At 38.9% G+C, this 20,668-nt stretch overlaps 1 protein-coding gene across 1 annotated transcript; it reads right to left on the reverse strand.

Annotated features, from left to right (window-relative positions):
• Positions 1–12,334: 12,334 nt before the first annotated feature.
• LOC146494867 (uncharacterized) lies at positions 12,335–18,231 on the reverse strand. Its single transcript, XM_085145554.1, has 4 exons — positions 17,218–18,231; positions 16,680–16,835; positions 13,412–13,504; positions 12,335–12,820 (listed from the first exon to the last, which is right to left on the reverse strand). The coding sequence occupies exons 1-4, from the start codon at positions 18,148–18,150 to the stop codon at positions 12,506–12,508; spliced, it is 1,497 nt and encodes a 498-aa protein (XP_085001680.1). The 5' UTR covers positions 18,151–18,231; the 3' UTR covers positions 12,335–12,505.
• Between the last annotated feature and the right edge of the window lie 2,437 nt (positions 18,232–20,668).

Here is a 20,668-nt window from a genome sequence, read left to right on the forward strand (position 1 = left end):
GCGCCTTGAGGCGACTTTTGTTGTGATTTGGCGCTATATAAATAAAATTGAATTGAATTGAATTGAATTGAATTGAATTGAAAAAGAGAGTCTACTATCAGATATGGGTCGCATAGGGTCAAAAACGTCTGATTTGATACGCTTTCGCCTACAGTGTGAACGTAACCTTAGTCTCTCTGTTCAATTCCAACTGTTCAAGTATTCTTGGATCTAGCCTTGGCTAAGCAATGCTACCCAGGCACTCAGGTCTGTAGGTGAGCTGAAAGACTATCGAAAAAGGATAAACTTTAGTTTTCTTCTGACATACTATGAGATTCCTTGTTATATTGTCAAAAGGCTATGAGAGCAGCAAAAACAATATTACTGCGTCTAAATCTAACTGTCACATACCCCGTGTTTATTGGTATTACTGACTGAGCAACATGTGACAACTTAAACTAGGTATTAAACTTACTTGCAAACATTTTCTTTTTTGATTTTAACCTGGGAGTCTGCTCTGGAAGCAACTTCTTTGAAGATCTGTAGCCTGGAGTACTTCTGTGTTGGATTGGCACAGGTTGCTGTAGCCCTCTTGGTCAAGTCACTCTTTAAAGAGCCTAAATTCTACTGAGACTATGACAAAAACACCACACTGCAACATCCTCACTTGGATCATGGTTTCATTACAAGCAAACCACTCAGTCCCTGCCTAATGCCTTGTTAAAGTTAAGAATGTCAAACATAAAAGTGCAAAGAAAATTACATTACTGGAAGGTACAATTAATCAGTACTATCGTCATAGTTAAGTTTGATTTTTTACTTTTTTTTGTGATTCAGTCTTTTTTTCTTTTTACACTTTAATAAATCCACCAAAGTGACCTCTGTCTCTCTCTCTCTCTCACACACACACACACACACACACACACACACACATAAAACTCTCCCCTACATCTTGTTTCTGCAATTCTTGTATGACATATTCGTAATTTGTGCATGCAGCATATTACATTATACCCTATATGCAGTCACTTATATTCATGAAACAATCTATAAAATTTCCTGCTTGAATGATATTTCCAATCCCTCAACCTGTGTGACAGGGTGATTCACAGACTCAATAACAGCCCTGAAATAGAACATCATTGGTACAGCACATCTTATACATATATACATCCTGCTGCTGCAAGGTAATTGAATCTGCTGAATGAATGTCATTTTTATGATATTGCCACAATTTATGTGGCAATATCAGGGACACAAACAGGTAACAGACCACAAAGAAATACCATGAAATCAAACAGTGGCAATATCAGGATAATTTAATATGTTTAATATGGCATGCAATAGTCTGTTATCACAATGATAATGGTTGCAACAAATTCCTTAGAGAGCCTGAAAACACAATCTTTCCTTTGATTTTGAAAATTAAAAAAATATATTTCATGACTAATAACCAGCAGGGGCACAACTCAATTAAACAACAAATATGTCTGTTCAGAAATGATTTTACATCACACTTGATTCATGTAGTTTATGGTCTAAATGTCTGAAGTCTTCTTCAATACATACAATAAATTACATTAATTTTGTCATTGATATAAGGGATTCAAGTTTCAAGTTTTTATTGTGATTCCAGCACATGAGTACACATGAATACATGCACCCAGGCCCTGGCTAAAGTCAACAAGAATAACAAACATCAAGAGTGATATATACAAAAGCAGAAAACATACATATTTACACAAACATAGGCTCCAGCCCCCCTGTAACTCTAAACTGGATTAGCAGAAGAAAATGCATGGATGTTGGGTGAATAGGGTCTTTTAAGGTGCAGGAGGACTTTTTCGTCCTGCATTTATAGTGCTCCATAAATGAACGTTACTAATTTACATAGTCCTATGCAGGGCCGTGCAGAGACGTTTAAAGGGGCGGGTGCTCAAAGTTAAAAAGGGGCACATTGAACCAGGCTGAATAACAACAATACACGTTCATCAAGAATCTAATATGGGCAACAAGGCAAAGCAAACGTAGCCTATGTTTTACCTGATGGGTACAACGTTGCTGTTGAGGGGTTGCTGCTGCTCCTGCTGCTGATAGTGCTGGAGGGCAGGGCTGTGTTGATCTGAGAATGTAGACATTAAAAAGTCCATAGGAGAGATGGTAGCTGATTAAACAAGTGTCATGAGATAATAACAAAATGCAAAGATTGGTGACAGCGCTTGGAACCATAAGGCAACAAAAAACTGAGAAATAATTTAGGCTCTGCCTGTGAATCACTCTTTGCTTCTCTTCTTCCTTCCATCCCATCATTTCATATATCACTCTCCACTTGCTGTCTATCTGAAAACAAGGCACAACTTGCTATTGCAATAAATTTAATTATCAACACCTAACAACTCTTGCACTTAATCTATAATAAAATGACGACAGAAAAATGTTATAGCACTGCCTTTAGTAGCCTCACACAGCTCCTACTGTTTCCTCCTCATGTCCTTACCAGGCATGTCTGGACAATGTTATATCATGAGTAATAATTTAAAAAAATCCATATACATAAAACACACACATGCTTTTTTACTTACTTGCTTTAAAGTGCTTTGTGGCTTTATGCCTGTGAAAAGTGCTCTATAAATTAACTTTACTAATTTACTTGACCAGTGTTGTGGCAAGATAAGATTCCAAGTGAGATGTACACCAAGCTACTTAAATCTGGAGACCACTTCGACAGCTCCCTTGTTGTTAGGGGTGTAGGAGAGTTTCTGTTCTACCTGAAATCCACGATCATCTCCTTTGTTTACTTGGCAGGGCTGCAGAGATTGTAGGTTCAGGCCTAAATTGCAGTGCTGAGTGCTGAGAGTTTTTGCACCAGATTCTGTAGAATGATTGTATTGAAGGTGGAAGTGAAGTCCAGGAATAGCCACTGTATGAACAATTCTATACTCTACAAGTGTGTGTGTGTAGTAGACCCTATGAACTACTGAGAAGGCGTCATCTGTGGAGCAGTTTTATTGGTAGACGTACTAGGGTAAGTCCACAGTGACATCAGTAGAGTCCTTTATGTGGGCCATAACCAGCCTTAGAAAGCACTTCATAACTATCAGGGTGAGGGCTACAGGCCAATAGTCATTCGGTCCTGTCATTGAACAGGACAGTATACCACAAACCACTGGGGTGACTACATCACACAAGATTCAAGATACACATGAATAGTTATATGAGTAGAACACACAGTGAAATGTATCCTGACACGCTCCCGGACTGTGCAAAAAGAGAGAACATTATATACATTAAATGGATATATACAGTGGATATTAAGTGGATAAACATGGATGAGTGTGTTTGATGTGGAATTAGAGTAGATACTGCCAGGCATCATTGTCTGACCTCACAAATGCACTTCTGGAAGAATGGTCAAACATTCCCATAAACACACTCCTAAACTCTGTACAAAGCCTTGCCAGAAGAGTTTAGTGGGATGCCACTAAAGTCCATATGCTTGTGAAGGCAGGCAAGGAATGCTTTTGGCAATATAGTGCACATTCTTATAGGAAGATGTTGATAAGTGCAGCCAAGAGCAAAGTTTAATCCCTAGAAAGCAATATAAATATGCTCCTTTTGCACCAATTCCAAATTTAAAAGTATCTTTCTAAAGACAAAAAGCAAAACATTCTCCAAAATATATAAAACTGAAATGAAACCTAGAAATATTACTACAGCATAAAACATTTTTTGATAGTATGGATACAGTGCGGATGTAGCATGGTCTTTACACTATAAGCTGACAGATGAAGTTTATCGTCAAAGAGTTAGCTGGAGACAGTCAGCTGAGAAGAGTAGGGAATAACCTTGGTGAACTACAGCAGTTCATAAAATGGGACTTTCTCTGAACCAGAAAGTGAGACATTCGTTTACTCTTTTACAGTGGTGTTTCTCCAGTCACACCAGCTGAAATAGAGACGCTTTTATAAAAAGAGTGCACATTCAGTTCTTGTTTTCCTGAAACCTGGAGAAGTTGAAGGTGTTAAGACCTTTTGGACAACTGTGACATAAACCCAGGAAACAACAAACCATGAAGCAGATGTAGAGGATGTGCTGGGGGAAAAAATGTATTAGTGACAAATACAACAATACACCTTGAGAGGTCCCGCAGAGTCCAAATCTCAGCAGGCAAGAGTTGTTTTATTGGAACGCAATGAACCAACAAAGGCCCCACAGCATATTTGCCTTAGGCTGAGTTATAATGCTATATGTATTACTTTCGAACCATTTGGCACAGGACATTTAGTTTAGGACAAACAATACATCAGTGAACATAAACCAACAGGATGCTGAAATGTCATTTCTCTGTAGTTATAACAGAATAGTATTAGCAGTTCAGTTCAATTTAGTTTTATTTGTATAGTGCCAATTTACAACAAGAGTCACCGTATATCGTAGGGTAAAGGACCTACAATATTAACATGTGTAGTGTAAATGAATGTCACTAATGAGAGAGTCTTAGCAAGAGGCCATTACATTGCCTGGAGGCTTCAGGAAATCAAGGTGCAACAATCCAAGATACAGGAAGCTCATCAGTGAGGACTAATGGTGGTGTTTTTTCCTTGATATTTCTGCTACACATGTTAAACACTGCTCACACTGCTCAGTAAGAACTTGATATAACACACACACAAACAAATATTAAAATGGAGGCTTCCTCCACTGTAAAAGCACAAGCATTCCTGTAATTGTGCAGTAGCTCAGTGTAGTGTGTCTAATGACACCCCTCTACCAAATCTTGCTGATCGGTGGCGCTGTCACTTGGTGTTCGCTCGCTCTGTGGTATAGTATCGCGTCCTGTTCCTGCTCAAACACAGTGGTGTTTCTGAGTAGCTTATTTGCTTAGCAGTTTAATTAACAACTTTTAAATACATTCTTTTTTCACAGTATAATCTTCACGTGCTTCATCCGAAGCACACTTTCTGTGTACTCACTACCTAATTTATAGCCAAAGTATTCACTCACTGTCTCTGTACTGTTTCGCTAGCTTAGCTCGTAGCCGACCCGTTAGCACCATGGCTACTTCACCTGTCCCTTCTGCACTTTTCTTGCTCATTGTGTCAGATGTTTTAGTTACTCCTCCTCCTCCTTTAGCAGTAATGATATCTGTAACAAATGTAGCATATTTGCAGCTCTGGAGGCCAGGATTACTGAACTGGAGACTCGGCTTTGCACCCTGCTCTCACCCTTAGCTAGCCAGGCCCCTGTAGCTGGTGCAGCCGAAGATAGCGTAGGCCCCGCTAGCTGTTCCCCGGCAGATCCCAAGCAGCTGGGGAAAGACGGCTGGGTAACGGTGAGGAGGAAGCGTAGTCCTAAACAGAAGCCCCAGGTACACCACCAACCCGTTCATGTGTCTAACCGTTTTTCCCCACTCGGTGACACACCCGCTGGGGGTCAAACTCTGGTAATTGGTGATTCTGTTCTCAGACATGTGAAGCTAGAGACACCGGCAACCATAGTCAATTGTCTTCCAGGGGCCAGAGCAGGCGACATTGAAGGAAATTTAAAACTGCTGGCTAAGGGTAAACGTAAATTCAATAAAATCATAATTCACGTCGGCAGTAATGACACCCGGTTATGCCAATCGGAGGTCACTAAAATCAATATTGAATCGGTGTGCTACTTTGCCAAAACAATGTCGGACTCTGTAGTTTTCTCTGGTCCCCTCCCCAATCAGACCAGGAGTGACATGTTTAGCCGCATGTTCTCCTTAAATTGCTGGCTGTCTGAGTGGTGTCCCAGAAACGATGTGGGCTTCATAGATAATTGGCAAACCTTCTGGAGGAAACCTGGTCTTGTTAGGAGAGATGGCATCCATCCCACTTTGGATGGAGCAGCTCTCATTTCTAGAAATATCGACAAATTTATTAAACCCCTCAAAACATGACTATCCAGAGTTGGGACCAGGAAGCAGAGTTGCAGTCTTACACGCCTCTCTGCAGCTTCTCTCCTCCTGCTACCCCCCCAAAAACCCATCTCCATAGAGACTGTGTCTGCTTCCAAAAAGACAAAAAACAAACTAAAAACCAGCAACAAACAACTTAAACATTTACAAAGAAAGAACAATACATTATCCACATCTGAACCAAAGAGTAAAACAGTGAAATGTGGATTATTAAATATTAGGTCTCTCTCCTCCAAGTCTCTGTTAGTACATGACTTAATAATTGATCAACAAATTGATTTACTCTGCCTTACAGAAACCTGGTTGCAGCAGGATGATTATGTTAGTTTAAATGAATCAACACCCCCGAGTCATTCTAACTACCAGAAATCTCGAAGCACAGGTCGAGGGGGCGGTGTGGCAGCAATTTTTCACACCAGTCTATTAATTAATGAAAGATCAAGACAGACTGTTAATTCATTTGAAAGCCTGATGCTTAGCATTGTCCACCCCAGCTGTGAAACTCAGAAACCAGTCTTACTTGTTATCATCTATCGTCCACCTGGGCCTTACACAGAGTTTCTGTCTGATTTCTCAGACTTTATATCTAATTTAGTTCTGAGCTCAGATAAAATAATTATTGTGGGTGATTTTAACATCCATGTTGATGCTAAAAATGACAGCCTCAACATGGCATTTAATCTGTTGTTAGACTCAATTGGTTTCTCTCAAAATGTAAAAGAACCCACCCACCACTTTAATCACACTCTAGATCTTGTTTTAACATATGGCATAGAAACTGAACATTTAACAGTGTTTCCTGAAAACCCTCTCCTGTCTGATCATTTCTTGATAACATTTACATTTACAATAATTGATTACGCAGCAGTGGAGAGTGGACTTTATCAAAGTAGATGTCTTTCTGAAAGCGCTGTAACTAAGTTTAAGAATATAATCCAGCCACTGTTATCATCGTCAATGCCCTGTACAAACACAGAGCAGAGCAGCTATCTGAACGCTACCCCAACAGAGGTCGATTATCTTGTTAATAATTTCACCTCCTCACTACGTACGACTCTGGATACTGTAGCTCCAGTGAAAACTAAGGTCTCTAATCAGAAGTACCTGACCCCGTGGTATAATTCTCAAACACGTACCCTAAAGCAGATGACTCGTAATCTGGAGAGGAAATGGCGTGTCACAAATTTAGAGGATCATCATTTAGCCTGGAGAAATAGTTTGTTGCTTTATAAGAAAGCCCTCCGCAAAGCCAGAACAGCTTACTACTCATCACTGATTGAAGAAAATAAGAACAACCCCAGGTTTCTCTTCAGCACTGTAGCCAGGCTGACAAAAAGTCAGAGCTCTTTTGAGCCAACCATCCCTTTAACGTTAACTAGTGATGACTTCATGAACTTCTTCACAAATAAAATTTTTATCATTAGAAAAAAAATTACCAATAATCATCCCACAGATGTAATATTATCTACAGCTACTCTTAGTTCCATTGATGTTAAGTTAGACTCTTTTTCTCCAATCGATCTTTCTGAGTTAACTTCAATAATTACTTCCTCCAAACCATCAACGTGTCTTTTAGACCCCATTCCTACAAAACTGCTCAAAGAAGTCCTGCCATTGATTAATTCTTCGATCTTATATATGATCAACCTATCTCTAATAATCGGCTATGTACCACAGGCCTTCAAGGTGGCTGCAGTTAAACCTTTACTCAAAAAGCCATCTCTAGACCCAGCAGTCTTAGCTAATTATAGGCCAATCTCCAACCTTCCTTTCATATCAAAAATCCTTGAAAGAGTAGTTGTCAAACAGCTAACAGATCATCTGCAGAGGAATGGTTTATTTGAAGAGTTTCAGTCAGGTTTCAGAGTTCATCACAGCACAGAAACAGCTTTAGTGAAGGTTACAAATGATCTTCTTATGGCCTCTGACAGTGGACTCATCTCTGTGCTTGTCCTTCTTGACCTTAGTGCAGCATTCGATACTGTTGACCATAATATCCTATTAGAGCGATTAGAACATGCTGTAGGTATTACAGGTATTGCACTGCAGTGGTTTGTATCATATCTATCTAATAGACTCCAATTTGTGCATGTAAATGGAGAGTCCTCTTCACACACTGAGGTTAATTATGGAGTTCCACAGGGTTCAGTGCTAGGACCAATTCTGTTTACATTATACATGCTTCCCCTAGGCAGCATCATTAGAAGACATAGCATACATTTTCACTGCTATGCAGATGACACCCAGCTCTATCTGTCCATGAAGCCAGATAACACACACCAATTAGTTAAACTGCAGGAATGTCTTAAAGACATAAAGACTTGGATGGCCACTAACTTTCTGCTTCTTAACTCAGATAAAACTGAGGTCATTGTACTCGGCGCTGAAAAGCTTAGAAATATGGTATCTAACCAGATTCTTACTCTGGATGGCATTACCTTGGCCTCCAGTAACACTGTGAGGAACCTTGGAGTCATTTTTGACCAGGATATGTCCTTCAACGCACATATTAAACAAATATGTAAGACTGCGTTCTTCCATTTGCGCAACATCTCTAAAATTAGAAATATCCTGTCTCAGAGTGACGCTGAAAAACTAGTTCATGCATTTATTACTTCCAGGCTGGACTACTGCAATTCATTATTATCAGGATGTCCAAAAAACTCCCTGAAAAGCCTTCAGTTAATCCAAAATGCTGCAGCAAGAGTACTGACAGGGACTAGAAAGAGAGAGCATATTTCTCCTGTTTTGGCTTCCCTTCATTGGCTTCCTGTTAAATCCAGAATTGAATTCAAAATCCTGCTCCTCACATACAAGGTCTTAAATAATCAGGCCCCATCTTAATGACCTTGTAGTACCATATCACCCTATTAGAGCACCGCTCTCGCTCTGCAGGCCTACTTGTTGTTCCTAGAGTATTTAAAAGTAGAATGGGAGGGAGAGCCTTCAGTTTTCAGGCCCCTCTTCTGTGGAACCAGCTTCCAGTTTGGATTCGGGAGACAGACACTATCTCTACTTTTAAGATTAGGCTTAAAACTTTCCTTTTTGCTAAAGCATATAGTTAGGGCTGGACCAGGTGACCCTGAATCCTCCCTTAGTTATGCTGCAATAGATGTAGGCTGCCAGGGGATTCCCATGATGCATTGAGTTTTTCCTTTCCAGTCACCTTTCTCACTCACTATGTGTTAACAGACCTCTCTGTATTGAATCGTATCTGTTATTAATCTCTGTCTCTCTTCCACAGCATGTCTTTTATCCTGTCTTCCTTCTCTCACCCCAACCGGTCGCAGCAGATGGCCGCCCCTCCCTGAGCCTGGTTCTGCCGGAGGTTTCTTCCTGTTAAAAGGGAGTTTTTCCTTCCCACTGTCGCCAAAGTGCTTGCTCATAGGGGGTCATATGATTGTTGGGTTTTTCTCTGTATCTATGAAGCGCCTTGAGGCGACATTTGTTGTGATTTGGCGCTATATAAATAAAATTGAATTGAATTGAATTGAATTGAAAATGTTGCAGAGGGCAATTCAGGGGAGATTGTGTTTAGGTTTACTGTTCAGAATCTTACGTCATTTTTTCATCAATATCGCCTAAAGACAATAGCACAGTGGCAAACTGAATTTCTTTTTATGAATGCTATTTAGAGGGTGGGGGTTGAACATAAACAGATTCAATTCAATTCAGTTCAGTTTTATTTATATAGCACAAAATCACAACAACAGTCACCTCAAGGTCATTTGTATTGTACATTAAAGATACTTGCAATAATAGAGTGAAGTCTTGAACAATCAAATTGCCTGTATTAGTTCATCGCCATATTATTGTGCGAAGTTGCACTGGGTTGGGAGTGGTCGTGTGTGTGTGTGTGTCCCATTTCTGGTGAGCCATTGGCTGTAATGGGGTTGGGCTAATTAGAGGCAGGTGTAATTGATTGCAGTGAAACGCTAGTCTACTTATAGCCCACACTACAAACACTGCTATGTTATTTTGTCTCTCTGTACAGGTATGTAATGTGATGAAACCTGATATGTTTGGGATGGCTGGGTTGTGCGCTGTAAATTGTATAGTGAGGGTGTTATTTTGTCTCTCTGTGCAGGCCAGGGCCACTGGCCACAGAGTGACCACTGGCTATCTAGTGACAGGGTGGTGGGTCTCAGAGGGACAACCGCTAACCCTGCTGAAGTCAACGTGTGGAGTGCAACTGGCGTTGTGGCAAAGCTGGCTCTGGCCTTGGACTGTGTGTTTTTACTTAATCCACAAATGGGACACTGGACTGTTTTAGCTTTTTACCTTTTGATTATTGTGTTAATAAATTACCTTTTAGAATTTTATTGATTGTCATCTTTTTGCCCACAGCTGAGACAGTTAGTCAGACCTAGAATCTTTTTGTGTGTGTGTTACAAAATAACCCCCTTTGAGCAAACATTTGGCTACAATTGGAAGGAAAAAAACCTCCTTTTTAACAGGAAGAAACCTCCAGCAGAACCCAGCTAAGGGAAGGGCGGCCATCTGTCCTCTGGTTGATGTTTATAAGAAGACGACAAGATAAAACACACATTTAATAATAACTAATGCTTAAACGCAGAGTGGTGTGTGTGTGTATATACAAATTTGACTCCCACATCCAAACTGGGAGTTGTTTCCACAGAAAAGAGCCCTGAAAGCTGTCAACTTTTAAATATCCTAGGAACTGGGAACCAGCAGTTAAGTGCTATATTTATATGGTACTATGAGTTCTTTCAGATAAGATGGAGCCTGATTATTCAAGAACTTGTATGTGAGAAGAAGGGTTTTAAATTCTATTCTGGATTTAACAGGGAGCCAATTAAAGGATGCCAATATCAGACAAATATGCTCTCTTTCTAGTCCCTGTCAGTACCCTCACTTATCAACTTTAGGACAGCCAGATAATCATAAATTACCATAGTTGAGCCTAGAAGTATTAAATCCATCAACTCATTTTTCAGCATCATTTTAAACTCAGCATCATTTTAGAGTTTAATGCAAGGAAGCAGTCCTACATGTTTGTTGACATATCCTGGTCAAACAACTCAAAGATTCCTCTCAGCGGAGGCCAAAGTAATGCTGTCCGGTGTAAGTATCTGGTTAGACACCAGTTTCTAAGACTTTTAAACCAACCTCAGTTTGATCTAAATTTAGAAGTAGGACAGAGGTCATCCAGGTCTTTACCTTTAAGATAGCCCTGGTGTGTGTGACATTGACAGATTGAGCTGGGTATCATATAATACCCATATGATATTTTGAATGATACTGCCTCAGGGAAGAACATACAATGTAAAAAGAATTGGTCCACCTGCAGATGATCAGTTAACTGTTTTACATCTATTCGTTCAAGAATTTTTGCGATACAGTGAAGGTTTCATACTGGCCTATAATGAGCTAAGACAAGTGATGGCTTTTTAAGTAATAGTTTAATTACTGCCCACTTAAAGAACTGTGGTACGTAGCCCATTAATAGAGATATACTGACCATATTTAAGATTGAAGCATTAATTAATGGTAGGACTTGTTAAAGCAGTTTTGAAGGAATGGCATCTAATACACACAAAGCAACTCAGTCTGATTTAAGTCTGGACGAGGCCACTCCCAAACCTTCATTTGTTTGTTTATTTGTTTGTGTGTTTGTGGGTGGGGTTCAAATCATTGTCCTGCTACATAACCCGAATGTGCTTGAGCTTCAGGGCACACAAACCCTTCAAATTTTTGTCTCATCACCTTGGAACTCTTCCTTGGATGCCATTTTTGCCCCACACTCAAAAAATAACTCTTTAAGTGAACATAAAAAAATCACGGAAAGAATTTCCACGTGATTAAATTGCTTTATTTTAGCATTATGCAATTCTGTAATTCCAACTTAATGTACTCAAGTTGGACCAACTTAATTAATGATTGATGAATCAACGTATTTACTGCATTTGAATCCAATATAAGATAATAGTGTTGATCCAACTTTAAGGGTTTTGTTCCAACTCAATTCAGTAGGTTTTCTCCAACTAATTTACTAAATTTGGTTCCAACTTAAGTTAATTGAGTTGAACCAACTCATACAAATTATGTTAGTCCAACACAAGTGTTTAATGCTAATAGAAAGCCATTTAATAATGTGGAAATTCTTTCCATGATTATTTTAAGTTCATCTAAAGAGTAATTTTTTTGGAGTATTTAACAAATTGTAGAGTCTGGATAACATGCATTGCACTATTACAATATCTAAAACTTAAATAAAAAAAATTGTCATACAGATCTTTTTGTTTTCTCGAATTTATTGTATTTATAGCAAATTTCACATAACGTGTGAAGAATACATCTAATGCAAGTTATATCACAGAAAAAAAAAGTAGTGGAGATGGTGGAAACTTAACCTGTTCAAACCATTTTTTAACCACAATGAACTGAAATGAAATAAAATCAAGTGATATTGAAGGTCAAAGAGATGCACTTTCAAAAAAACAAATATCACCAATTTTGTGTATCTCAAAATGAATAAAAAATGCATTGTATCATTTGTCTGCAGTTCTTTCTGGTTCATGTTCCAGATACACGGTGTAGCTGTTGTATTGGCAACATTTCTCAACGAGAAAGAAGAGTTTTGAGAACCTGTACTTTGTTGGATAGTTTGTGTGCATCCAACTCCATAAGAATCTTCTGCAGAACCTCAAAGGTGTACCTGAGTTCCGGAGGGTAGTTCAGGTTTAGTGAGTAGACCAGACCAAGCAACATTGCCACTGCAAAAGCTACACTCCCCAACTCACCCATCACTTCCACCCCCTCTAGAACAATCATAACATCCTGAGGGTCATCGCCAGGCTCCGCACCCTCTGATCGAATGACACAGATTCCAAAGACTGTCTCTGCTATGGCAGTGGCGATGCTTTTATCAACGTCCTGTGACAATTAAAAGAGAGAGAGAGAGAGAGAGATAATTCATGTAAAATACCTAAAAGCTTTATTCATTCAAACGTTATAATAATGTAAATGTAATCAAAAATGACTGCCTGATATTTTTTCTGACTCAAGACAATCTAATTTAATACCTCAACAAAGTCCTGTCTTTTAAAATATTGAGTTAGGGGTGGCTGTGGCTTAGGAGGTAGAGCAAGTTGTGTACTGGATTAATCCTTGGGTTCTCCAGTCTGAATACCAGAACTAACCATGGGTAAGTTACTGAACCCCCAGTTGCTCCTGATACATTCATCAAAGTGTGAATGCTACATAGAAATATTTGTATGAATGTGTGTGTGAATGGGTGAATCATTATATGATATTAGTTCTGTGATGATATTATTTTATGAAGTTTGTATAAAACACTCAAGAATGGTGCGTGCAGTATCTAGTGAGAAAAATAAAGCCCTTACTTTTCCTATTTTTAAAAGGTAATTTTTAAAGCCACAAACTTCTTGCATGTATCTTTTTATATGTAGTTTGAGCCTATCTTTGATCATCTCCTTAGATAAGGATAACTGCAAATTAACATACCAGGTAATCCTTCACCAGCTTCTCTGGATCTTCATTCAGGTACACGCAAAGACCTTTGAGGATGCATTCTCTTCTGACTTCAACAGCAGCAGTCTTAATACACAGAGGAAAAATACATAAATTACACAAATATACTCTATCTCACTCTCCACACATACATATATACATACATATATACACACACGCACACACATATACATATACATACATACATATATATACATATATATATACACATATATACACATATACATATATACAGTGGGGCAAAAAAGTATTTAGTCAGCCACCGATTGTGCAAGTTCCCCCACTTAAAATGATGACAGAGGTCAGTAATTTGCACCAGAGGTACACTTCAACTGTGAGAGACAGAATGTGAAAAAAAAATCCATGAATTCACATGGTAGGATTTGTAAAGAATTTATTCGTAAATCAGGGTGGAAAATAAGTATTTGGTCAATAACAAAAATACAACTCAATACTTTGTAACATAACCTTTGTTGGCAATAACAGAGGTCAAACGTTTACTATAGGTCTTTACCAGGTTTGCACACACAGTAGCTGGTATTTTGGCCCATTCCTCCATGCAGATCTTCTCAAGAGCAGTGATGTTTTGGGGCTGTCGCCGAGCAACACGGACTTTCAACTCCCGCCACAGATTTTCTATGGGGTTGAGGTCTGGAGACTGGCTAGGCCACTCCAGGACTTTCAAATGCTTCTTACGGAGCCACTCCTTTGTTGCCCGGGCGGTGTGTTTTGGATCATTGTCATGTTGGAAGACCCAGCCTCGTTTCATCTTCAAAGTTCTCACTGATGGAAGGAGGTTTTGGCTCAAAATCTCACGATACTTGGCCCCATTCATTCTGTCCTTAACACGGATCAGTCGTCCTGTCCCCTTGGCAGAAAAACAGCCCCATAGCATGATGTTTCCACCCCCATGCTTCACAGTAGGTATGGTGTTCTTGGGATGCAACTCAGTATTCTTCTTCCTCCAAACACGACGAGTTGAGTTTATACCAAAAAGTTCTACTTTGGTTTCATCTGACCACATGACATTCTCCCAATCCTCTGCTGTATCATCCATGTGCTCTCTGGCAAACTTCAGACGGGCCTGGACATGCACTGGCTTCAGCAGCGGAACACGTCTGGCACTGCGGGATTTGATTCCCTGCCGTTGTAGTGTGTTACTGATGGTGACCTTTGTTACTTTGGTCCCAGCTCTCTGCAGGTCATTCACCAGGTCCCCCCGTGTGGTTCTGGGATCTTTGCTCACCGTTCTCATGATCATTTTGACCCCACGGGATGAGATCTTGCGTGGAGCCCCAGATCGAGGGAGATTATCAGTGGTCTTGTATGTCTTCCATTTTCTGATGATTGCTCCCACAGTTGATTTTTTCACACCAAGCTGCTTGCCTATTGTAGATTCACTCTTCCCAGTCTGGTGCAGGTCTACAATTCTTTTCCTGGTGTCCTTCGAAAGCTCTTTGGTCTTGGCCATGGCGGAGTTTGGAGTCTGACTGGTTGAGGCTGTGGACAGGTGTCTTTTATACAGATGATGAGGTCAAACAGGTGCCATTCATACAGGTAACGAGTGGGGGACAGAAAAGCTTCTTACAGAAGACGTTACAGGTCTGTGAGAGCCAGGGATTTTCCTTGTTTGAGGTGACCAAATACTTATTTTCCACCCTGATTTACGAATAAATTCTTTACAAATCCTACCATGTGAATTCATGGATTTTTTTTTCACATTCTGTCTCTCACAGTTGAAGTGTACCTCTGGTGCAAATTACTGACCTCTGTCATCATTTTAAGTGGGGGAACTTGCACAATCGGTGGCTGACTAAATACTTTTTTGCCCCACTGTATATATATATATATATGTATATATATATATATATATACACACATACGTATATGCGTGTGTGTGTGTATATATATATATATATATATATATATGTATGTATATATATATATATATATATATATATATATATATATATGTATATATATATGTATATGTGTGTATATGTGTATATATAAATATATATTTATATGTATATGTATGTATATGTATATATATATATATGTATATATATGTATATGTGTGTATATGTGTATATATAAATATATATTTATATATATATGTATATATATATATATATATATATATATATATATATGTATATGTGTATATATATATATATATGTGTGTGTGTATATATGTGTATATATATATATATATATATATATGCTGTACATGCTGTCCTCATATCAAATTTATATGTAGTTTAAGCCTATGTTTGCCTTCTTTTTCTGCTGTATTTACTCTCAAACTTGCTGTTGAACCCATTTCCTAGTATAAGCCTCTGTAGAGCAGCTAGAATCGTGTATCAGAGAAGAATGAGACGACATTCTTCTCCCAAAAGTCGAGCAACAGAGGCCTATACTATGAAGCGAGTTCAACATACCCAGGGTATCTTTCCCTTATCTGGATTAACACTGGTGATCAGGATATGCACTCACACGAAGTTGGTTATGAACTCATTAACTTAACCTGGGATTTCCCTGGCTTGTTTCCATAAAAAGGGTGGTGTTAGCAATATCCTAACCAATCTAAAGGAGCGTTTCACGGGTCATATGACTCTTCTTCCATGAAATAATTCCTATAAGTGTACTCTAGGGACGTTATCAGATAGGGATTAACAATCTATAAAGAAGACTAAAATATAACAGTAAAAAACACCCATGCTGTTTAGGGACTAGTGATGAATGGTGCAGCAAATGTTGAATCTGATGTTTTAATAAACAGAGCAGTAAAATAAACATTGTAGTTCCAGTAAATTATTTGCTTAAAGTGCTGTTGTTTATTTGTAAGGTGATATCAGCACATTAGAGTCTGACAATTTAAACTGGGCTCACTTGAACACTAAAGGTTACCATCACGCAGCCTGATAAAGGAAACATGGAAATCACATTAGCTTGTCTCCATATCAAAGTGAAATCAATGTCACTGAACAGATATTTTAGGTGAATTACAAATTTAACTGGTTAGTTCAGCTGCAGTTTAAGGAGAATAAAAATGATTCAGCAGCAGATTAGAATCAAGTACAAAAACATTTACAAATGTTTCTAACTCACCAGATTTCTATGTTTATTTGTAAGTAAAAGATGGTTTTGAAATGCAAATCACTGCATTTTGGTTTTAGTTACACTTTACACAATATCAAACTTTCTTCAATTGGGCTTGTATAAATATATCTTGTCATACCTGGGTTGCAGGTGCCATGATGGTCTTAATTTTTCTCCCTTGCACTCCACCCTTCTTGGCATATATCTTTATAAAGTTTGCCGAATAACTATCCAGCTGGGAGAAGAACTTGGACTGCAAATGGATTGTTGTAATCCTCTTGAATTCTGCACTCACCTGCAAAAGGCAGAATAATAATCCAACAGACAAAACTCAGTTTGACTAATAATAAGAATACATTTATAACTGAGATTTACACAGCACCTTTAAAAAAAAAAACCAGGATACTTAACAAAGGAAAATACAACCACAAATAATTAACAGAGGATTGTGTTGTCATTATTCAGTCCACTTAAAAGTGAGTCAAGTCTGTTCAATATATATGAATGCATAATCCATTAATTTCTTGTATATTAGGTTCCTGCATTCATATTTGTAGCTGTGCTAACACAGGCTGCTTTAGCTGACCTTCAGTAAATCCCATGTGGTCACAAGTTACTTTTATATAATAATCCAATGGAAGCAAAATATTGCTGTTGTTTTAAACCCATTCAATTACCTCACACACATGGAAGAGAGCTGGCCACCTCATTTTGAAATCAGCAATCATCGGTGCTTCACGTACTACCTCTTGCCTTCTGAGAGCAAAGGTCTTCTCCATCATTGCAGCCACCCTGTGGTCATTGTTTTTTTTCTTAACTTCTGACAGGAGGTCCACTCTGATTTCTTCTAGTGTCTCTGCAGTTTCACCAGCTGGATAAGTGGGGCAGTAATTCACTTCAGCTTTTTTTGGCTTCTTCACGCCATATGCAGGAGTACATTTTCCATCAGGTTTATGTTTTAAGGAATTCACAGTAACTTCAGGGCATCCAAGCCGTCTAAGCTTAGTTCGGTAGTTAGCAAGTTTATACTTCAAGCTTGTTTTCCATCCGCCATATCCAGTGACTGAACCAGGCTCTTTCAAACATGGATGGGTTGTTACAAGAGCTTCTGCGACCTCATCAAACTCCCTGTCAGAGAGGTAGACCTTGTACTGAAGAATGGCAGACTTAATTTTATGATCAGGATTCAACAAAGCTCCAGTTTCTTTGAAAGTAGCATTGGCCCTGTCCAGCTGTAGTTGAGTATCATAAGAGAACCGGGGAATGGGGAAGACATCGGGCCATGCAGTGGCTCTTGAGGACGTAGATTCAGGAGAAGACAATATGTCTGTATCAAATGAGTTCCCAGGAGATGAAAGGGATGAGGAGTCATCTAGAGTGCGGGAAGTGGCAGCAGATGAGTAAAGAGGGAGCAGTGGCTCACCAGGCTCGACAGGTGCAACTGAGCTAAAGATGATCTTGATGGTACTTTTGTCCTGGATGTCCGACATTGACTCCAAGTTGGTGAATTCATTCCCAAATTCTGCATCCATGAACTGAAGCCTGAAGTCCCCATTAACTCCACACTGTCCCTTTATCTGCTGAACTAGCTCACTGACGGACTCTGGCATCCCATTTGGAAGGATCAATCTCCGGGAATCATTTTCAGAGAAAATGATTGAGTTTCACCATTGCAGCCATTTCACAACAGCCTAAAAGAGGAAATTAAGACAACATTAACCGTTTCAACAAGGGTAAATCTGATTTCAAGAAAACGATTCGATAAAGGTGTGGCAGGCTATGTCCATTACAACTGATGTAAATAAAATAATGCCACATTAATTTTCAATGCATTTTAGATTTATTAGACTGCCTGTCATAAAAATGAGTTAATTCCTGTAATTTGGACTCTTTCCTTTTGAGTGAGTTCAACAGTTTACCATGTTGAACAGGGATGAAGAATTTCAAAATGAATTATTCACATTTTTATAATCAAATTTAAACTGGAATTCTCTCAGGAGTAAAATTAATAAAGCATAACATTCTCTTCAGAAATTAAAATAAATAATTGTAACTTGGCATCTTAATAATAATTTGCTTTACCATTTATTTCTAGTTCTGTAAGATAATATATTGAAAATTAAATGCATAACAACATTAATTGTACTATAGCAATAAAAATATTTAGATTATAGAGCTTATACAGATTATACAGCTATGGCCTACACCGAATATTGGCCGATGATTTAATAACTATGTTATGTGTGTGTGAGAGAGAGAGAGACACACACAAAGACAGAGAGAAAGAGAAGATATTATGACAAACTAATAGTGACTAAACTGATATATACATTATTATAAATGCAAAGGATAACAAACCTTATATTACATCTATGTGTCTTTTTAATGTCACCAGTCTTAGAGGCCCAACAAAGTAGTCTGCCAAAGGGTATTCATCGGCAAGTTCACCAAGTTCAATCAACACAGTCTCTCTGCTTGGACATGCAGTCAGCTCAAAGGCTCTGAAATGTTCCCTGTACCAGCCAGAAAGCCTTCTCACTATGAAACACAAGTTCTCCTGAACAATACAAATCTGAACAATCTCTCCAAAATCAGGCAGTCCACCTGTAGACCCATGAGCAACTATCATCCCATTTCTAAAAGTTACACCTTTGCTTGACACACACTTTGCAAGGTGGACTTCAGATGTACCAGGGAATTTCTGTGCAATAGTCTGAGCCATTTCTTCTTTCAAAACATCAACAGGAACTGTTGAGACATTTGTGACCTGTAGAGGATTTTTTTCAATACTAGATGACGTCAAGTGATATGAAATCATGAGCTGATGCTTAGTGGCTAGCGAAAGGGGCACATTTTTAAAGCAATTGGTGTGGCGCACAACCTGCTTAAAATAACTGTGCTTGGCTTCAAAACGTATTGTCCAGAATCCTACAAGAGGCCCAAACATTCTTATCAGATGAGGATAGTGCTCTAAGTAATGATGTTTTGGGAGCAGATGCACACCAGGGAAGAGTTCTTGCTTTTGTCTGTGAGCTGAAATTTTTGCCTGAAGATAAGCAATGGACTCATCTGTGTGTGTTGGAGCAACCACAAGCTCGACAATGTCTTTCAAGTCCATCAGTATTTGCCATGCCATTTCACCCTCTGGAACCAGATGCCCAATTATGAATGGGAGCAGTCTTAACAGAGCCCAGTTTTCATGGGCATTCCCACCTATTGTCGGCTTAGTTGAAAATGTGTGTGGGATCACATGTGGCCTATTTGTCTTGTCAGCCCATTTGTACGGAAAATGCAGGATGGATTTGTTGAGGGTTTCAAGATTAAAATATTTATTGGATATCAGCTATGCCAAACAGTGTCCAAGCTCCACCGGCACTATGCCCTCAAAAAGATCATGCATAATATCTGGAGGATAACCTGTGTAAACATTGAAGTGGGCAATATTTTCACTGATAACACAAGGCTTTTTCACTCCAAAACAGCTCGTACCAGTCTCATGAGCTAATTTTACATGAGAGTCATGGAGTTCTTTAGTCCTGAGTGTAAATGCACCTGATTTTACCTCTTTTGTTTGGATTTCTGTTCTGGTTCCTGTGCAAAATCGGCAAATGTACCCACTAGAAAAGCTCTCAGTAAAACCAGCGATACTGTGAGCCCCCAGATTATCTGCTACAACAACCTGAATTGTGCCTTTAAGACATCTGCCTAGTAATGGAATGAAAATTCCCTCTTGCTCCAGAGTCTTCACATCTTGAAGAAGAGGTTGCATGACACGGTAATAACCAAATTTCTTCACATCATCAGTTTTACACAAGACTGCCAAGTAAATTGATGATAGTGATGAATGTGAGCCTATAGGCAAATTACTCACAGTCCAGTAGATGCCACAAAGCTTATGTTTCCTGCGAGAGGTACCCAAAGGATTGCAAATCTCAAAATCATCTATGTATAAACACAATAAAATTCTCATCTCATCCCCTGACAAAAAACTGTTTTGCTTGAAGTATGAACCATCCTGAGAAGAGTTGTAAGTATGGTGTTCGCTAGTCCCCCTATTCTGGGCCTTGTGATTTTGAACTAGCCTGTCCACAACACCTTTCCTGACAAAGAGCTGCTGCAAAGACTTAA

The sequence above is a fragment of the Neolamprologus multifasciatus genome, chromosome 20 (genome assembly GCF_963576455.1).
Source record: "Neolamprologus multifasciatus chromosome 20, fNeoMul1.2, whole genome shotgun sequence".
Lineage (NCBI taxonomy): Eukaryota > Metazoa > Chordata > Actinopteri > Cichliformes > Cichlidae > Neolamprologus > Neolamprologus multifasciatus.

Excerpts from the sequence above, each read along its gene's own strand:
- LOC146494867 (XM_085145554.1), bottom strand. The coding sequence starts at position 18,150 with ATGCCAGAGTCCGTCAGTGAGCTAGTTCAGCAGATAAAGGGACAGTGT. Across the intron at positions 13,505-16,679 it reads TCATGGCACCTGCAACCCAG|ACTGCTGCTGTTGAAGTCAG; the intron begins GTATGACAAGAT and ends CTGTGTATTAAG. Across the intron at positions 12,821-13,411 it reads AGCTGGTGAAGGATTACCTG|GACGTTGATAAAAGCATCGC; the intron begins GTATGTTAATTT and ends TAATTGTCACAG.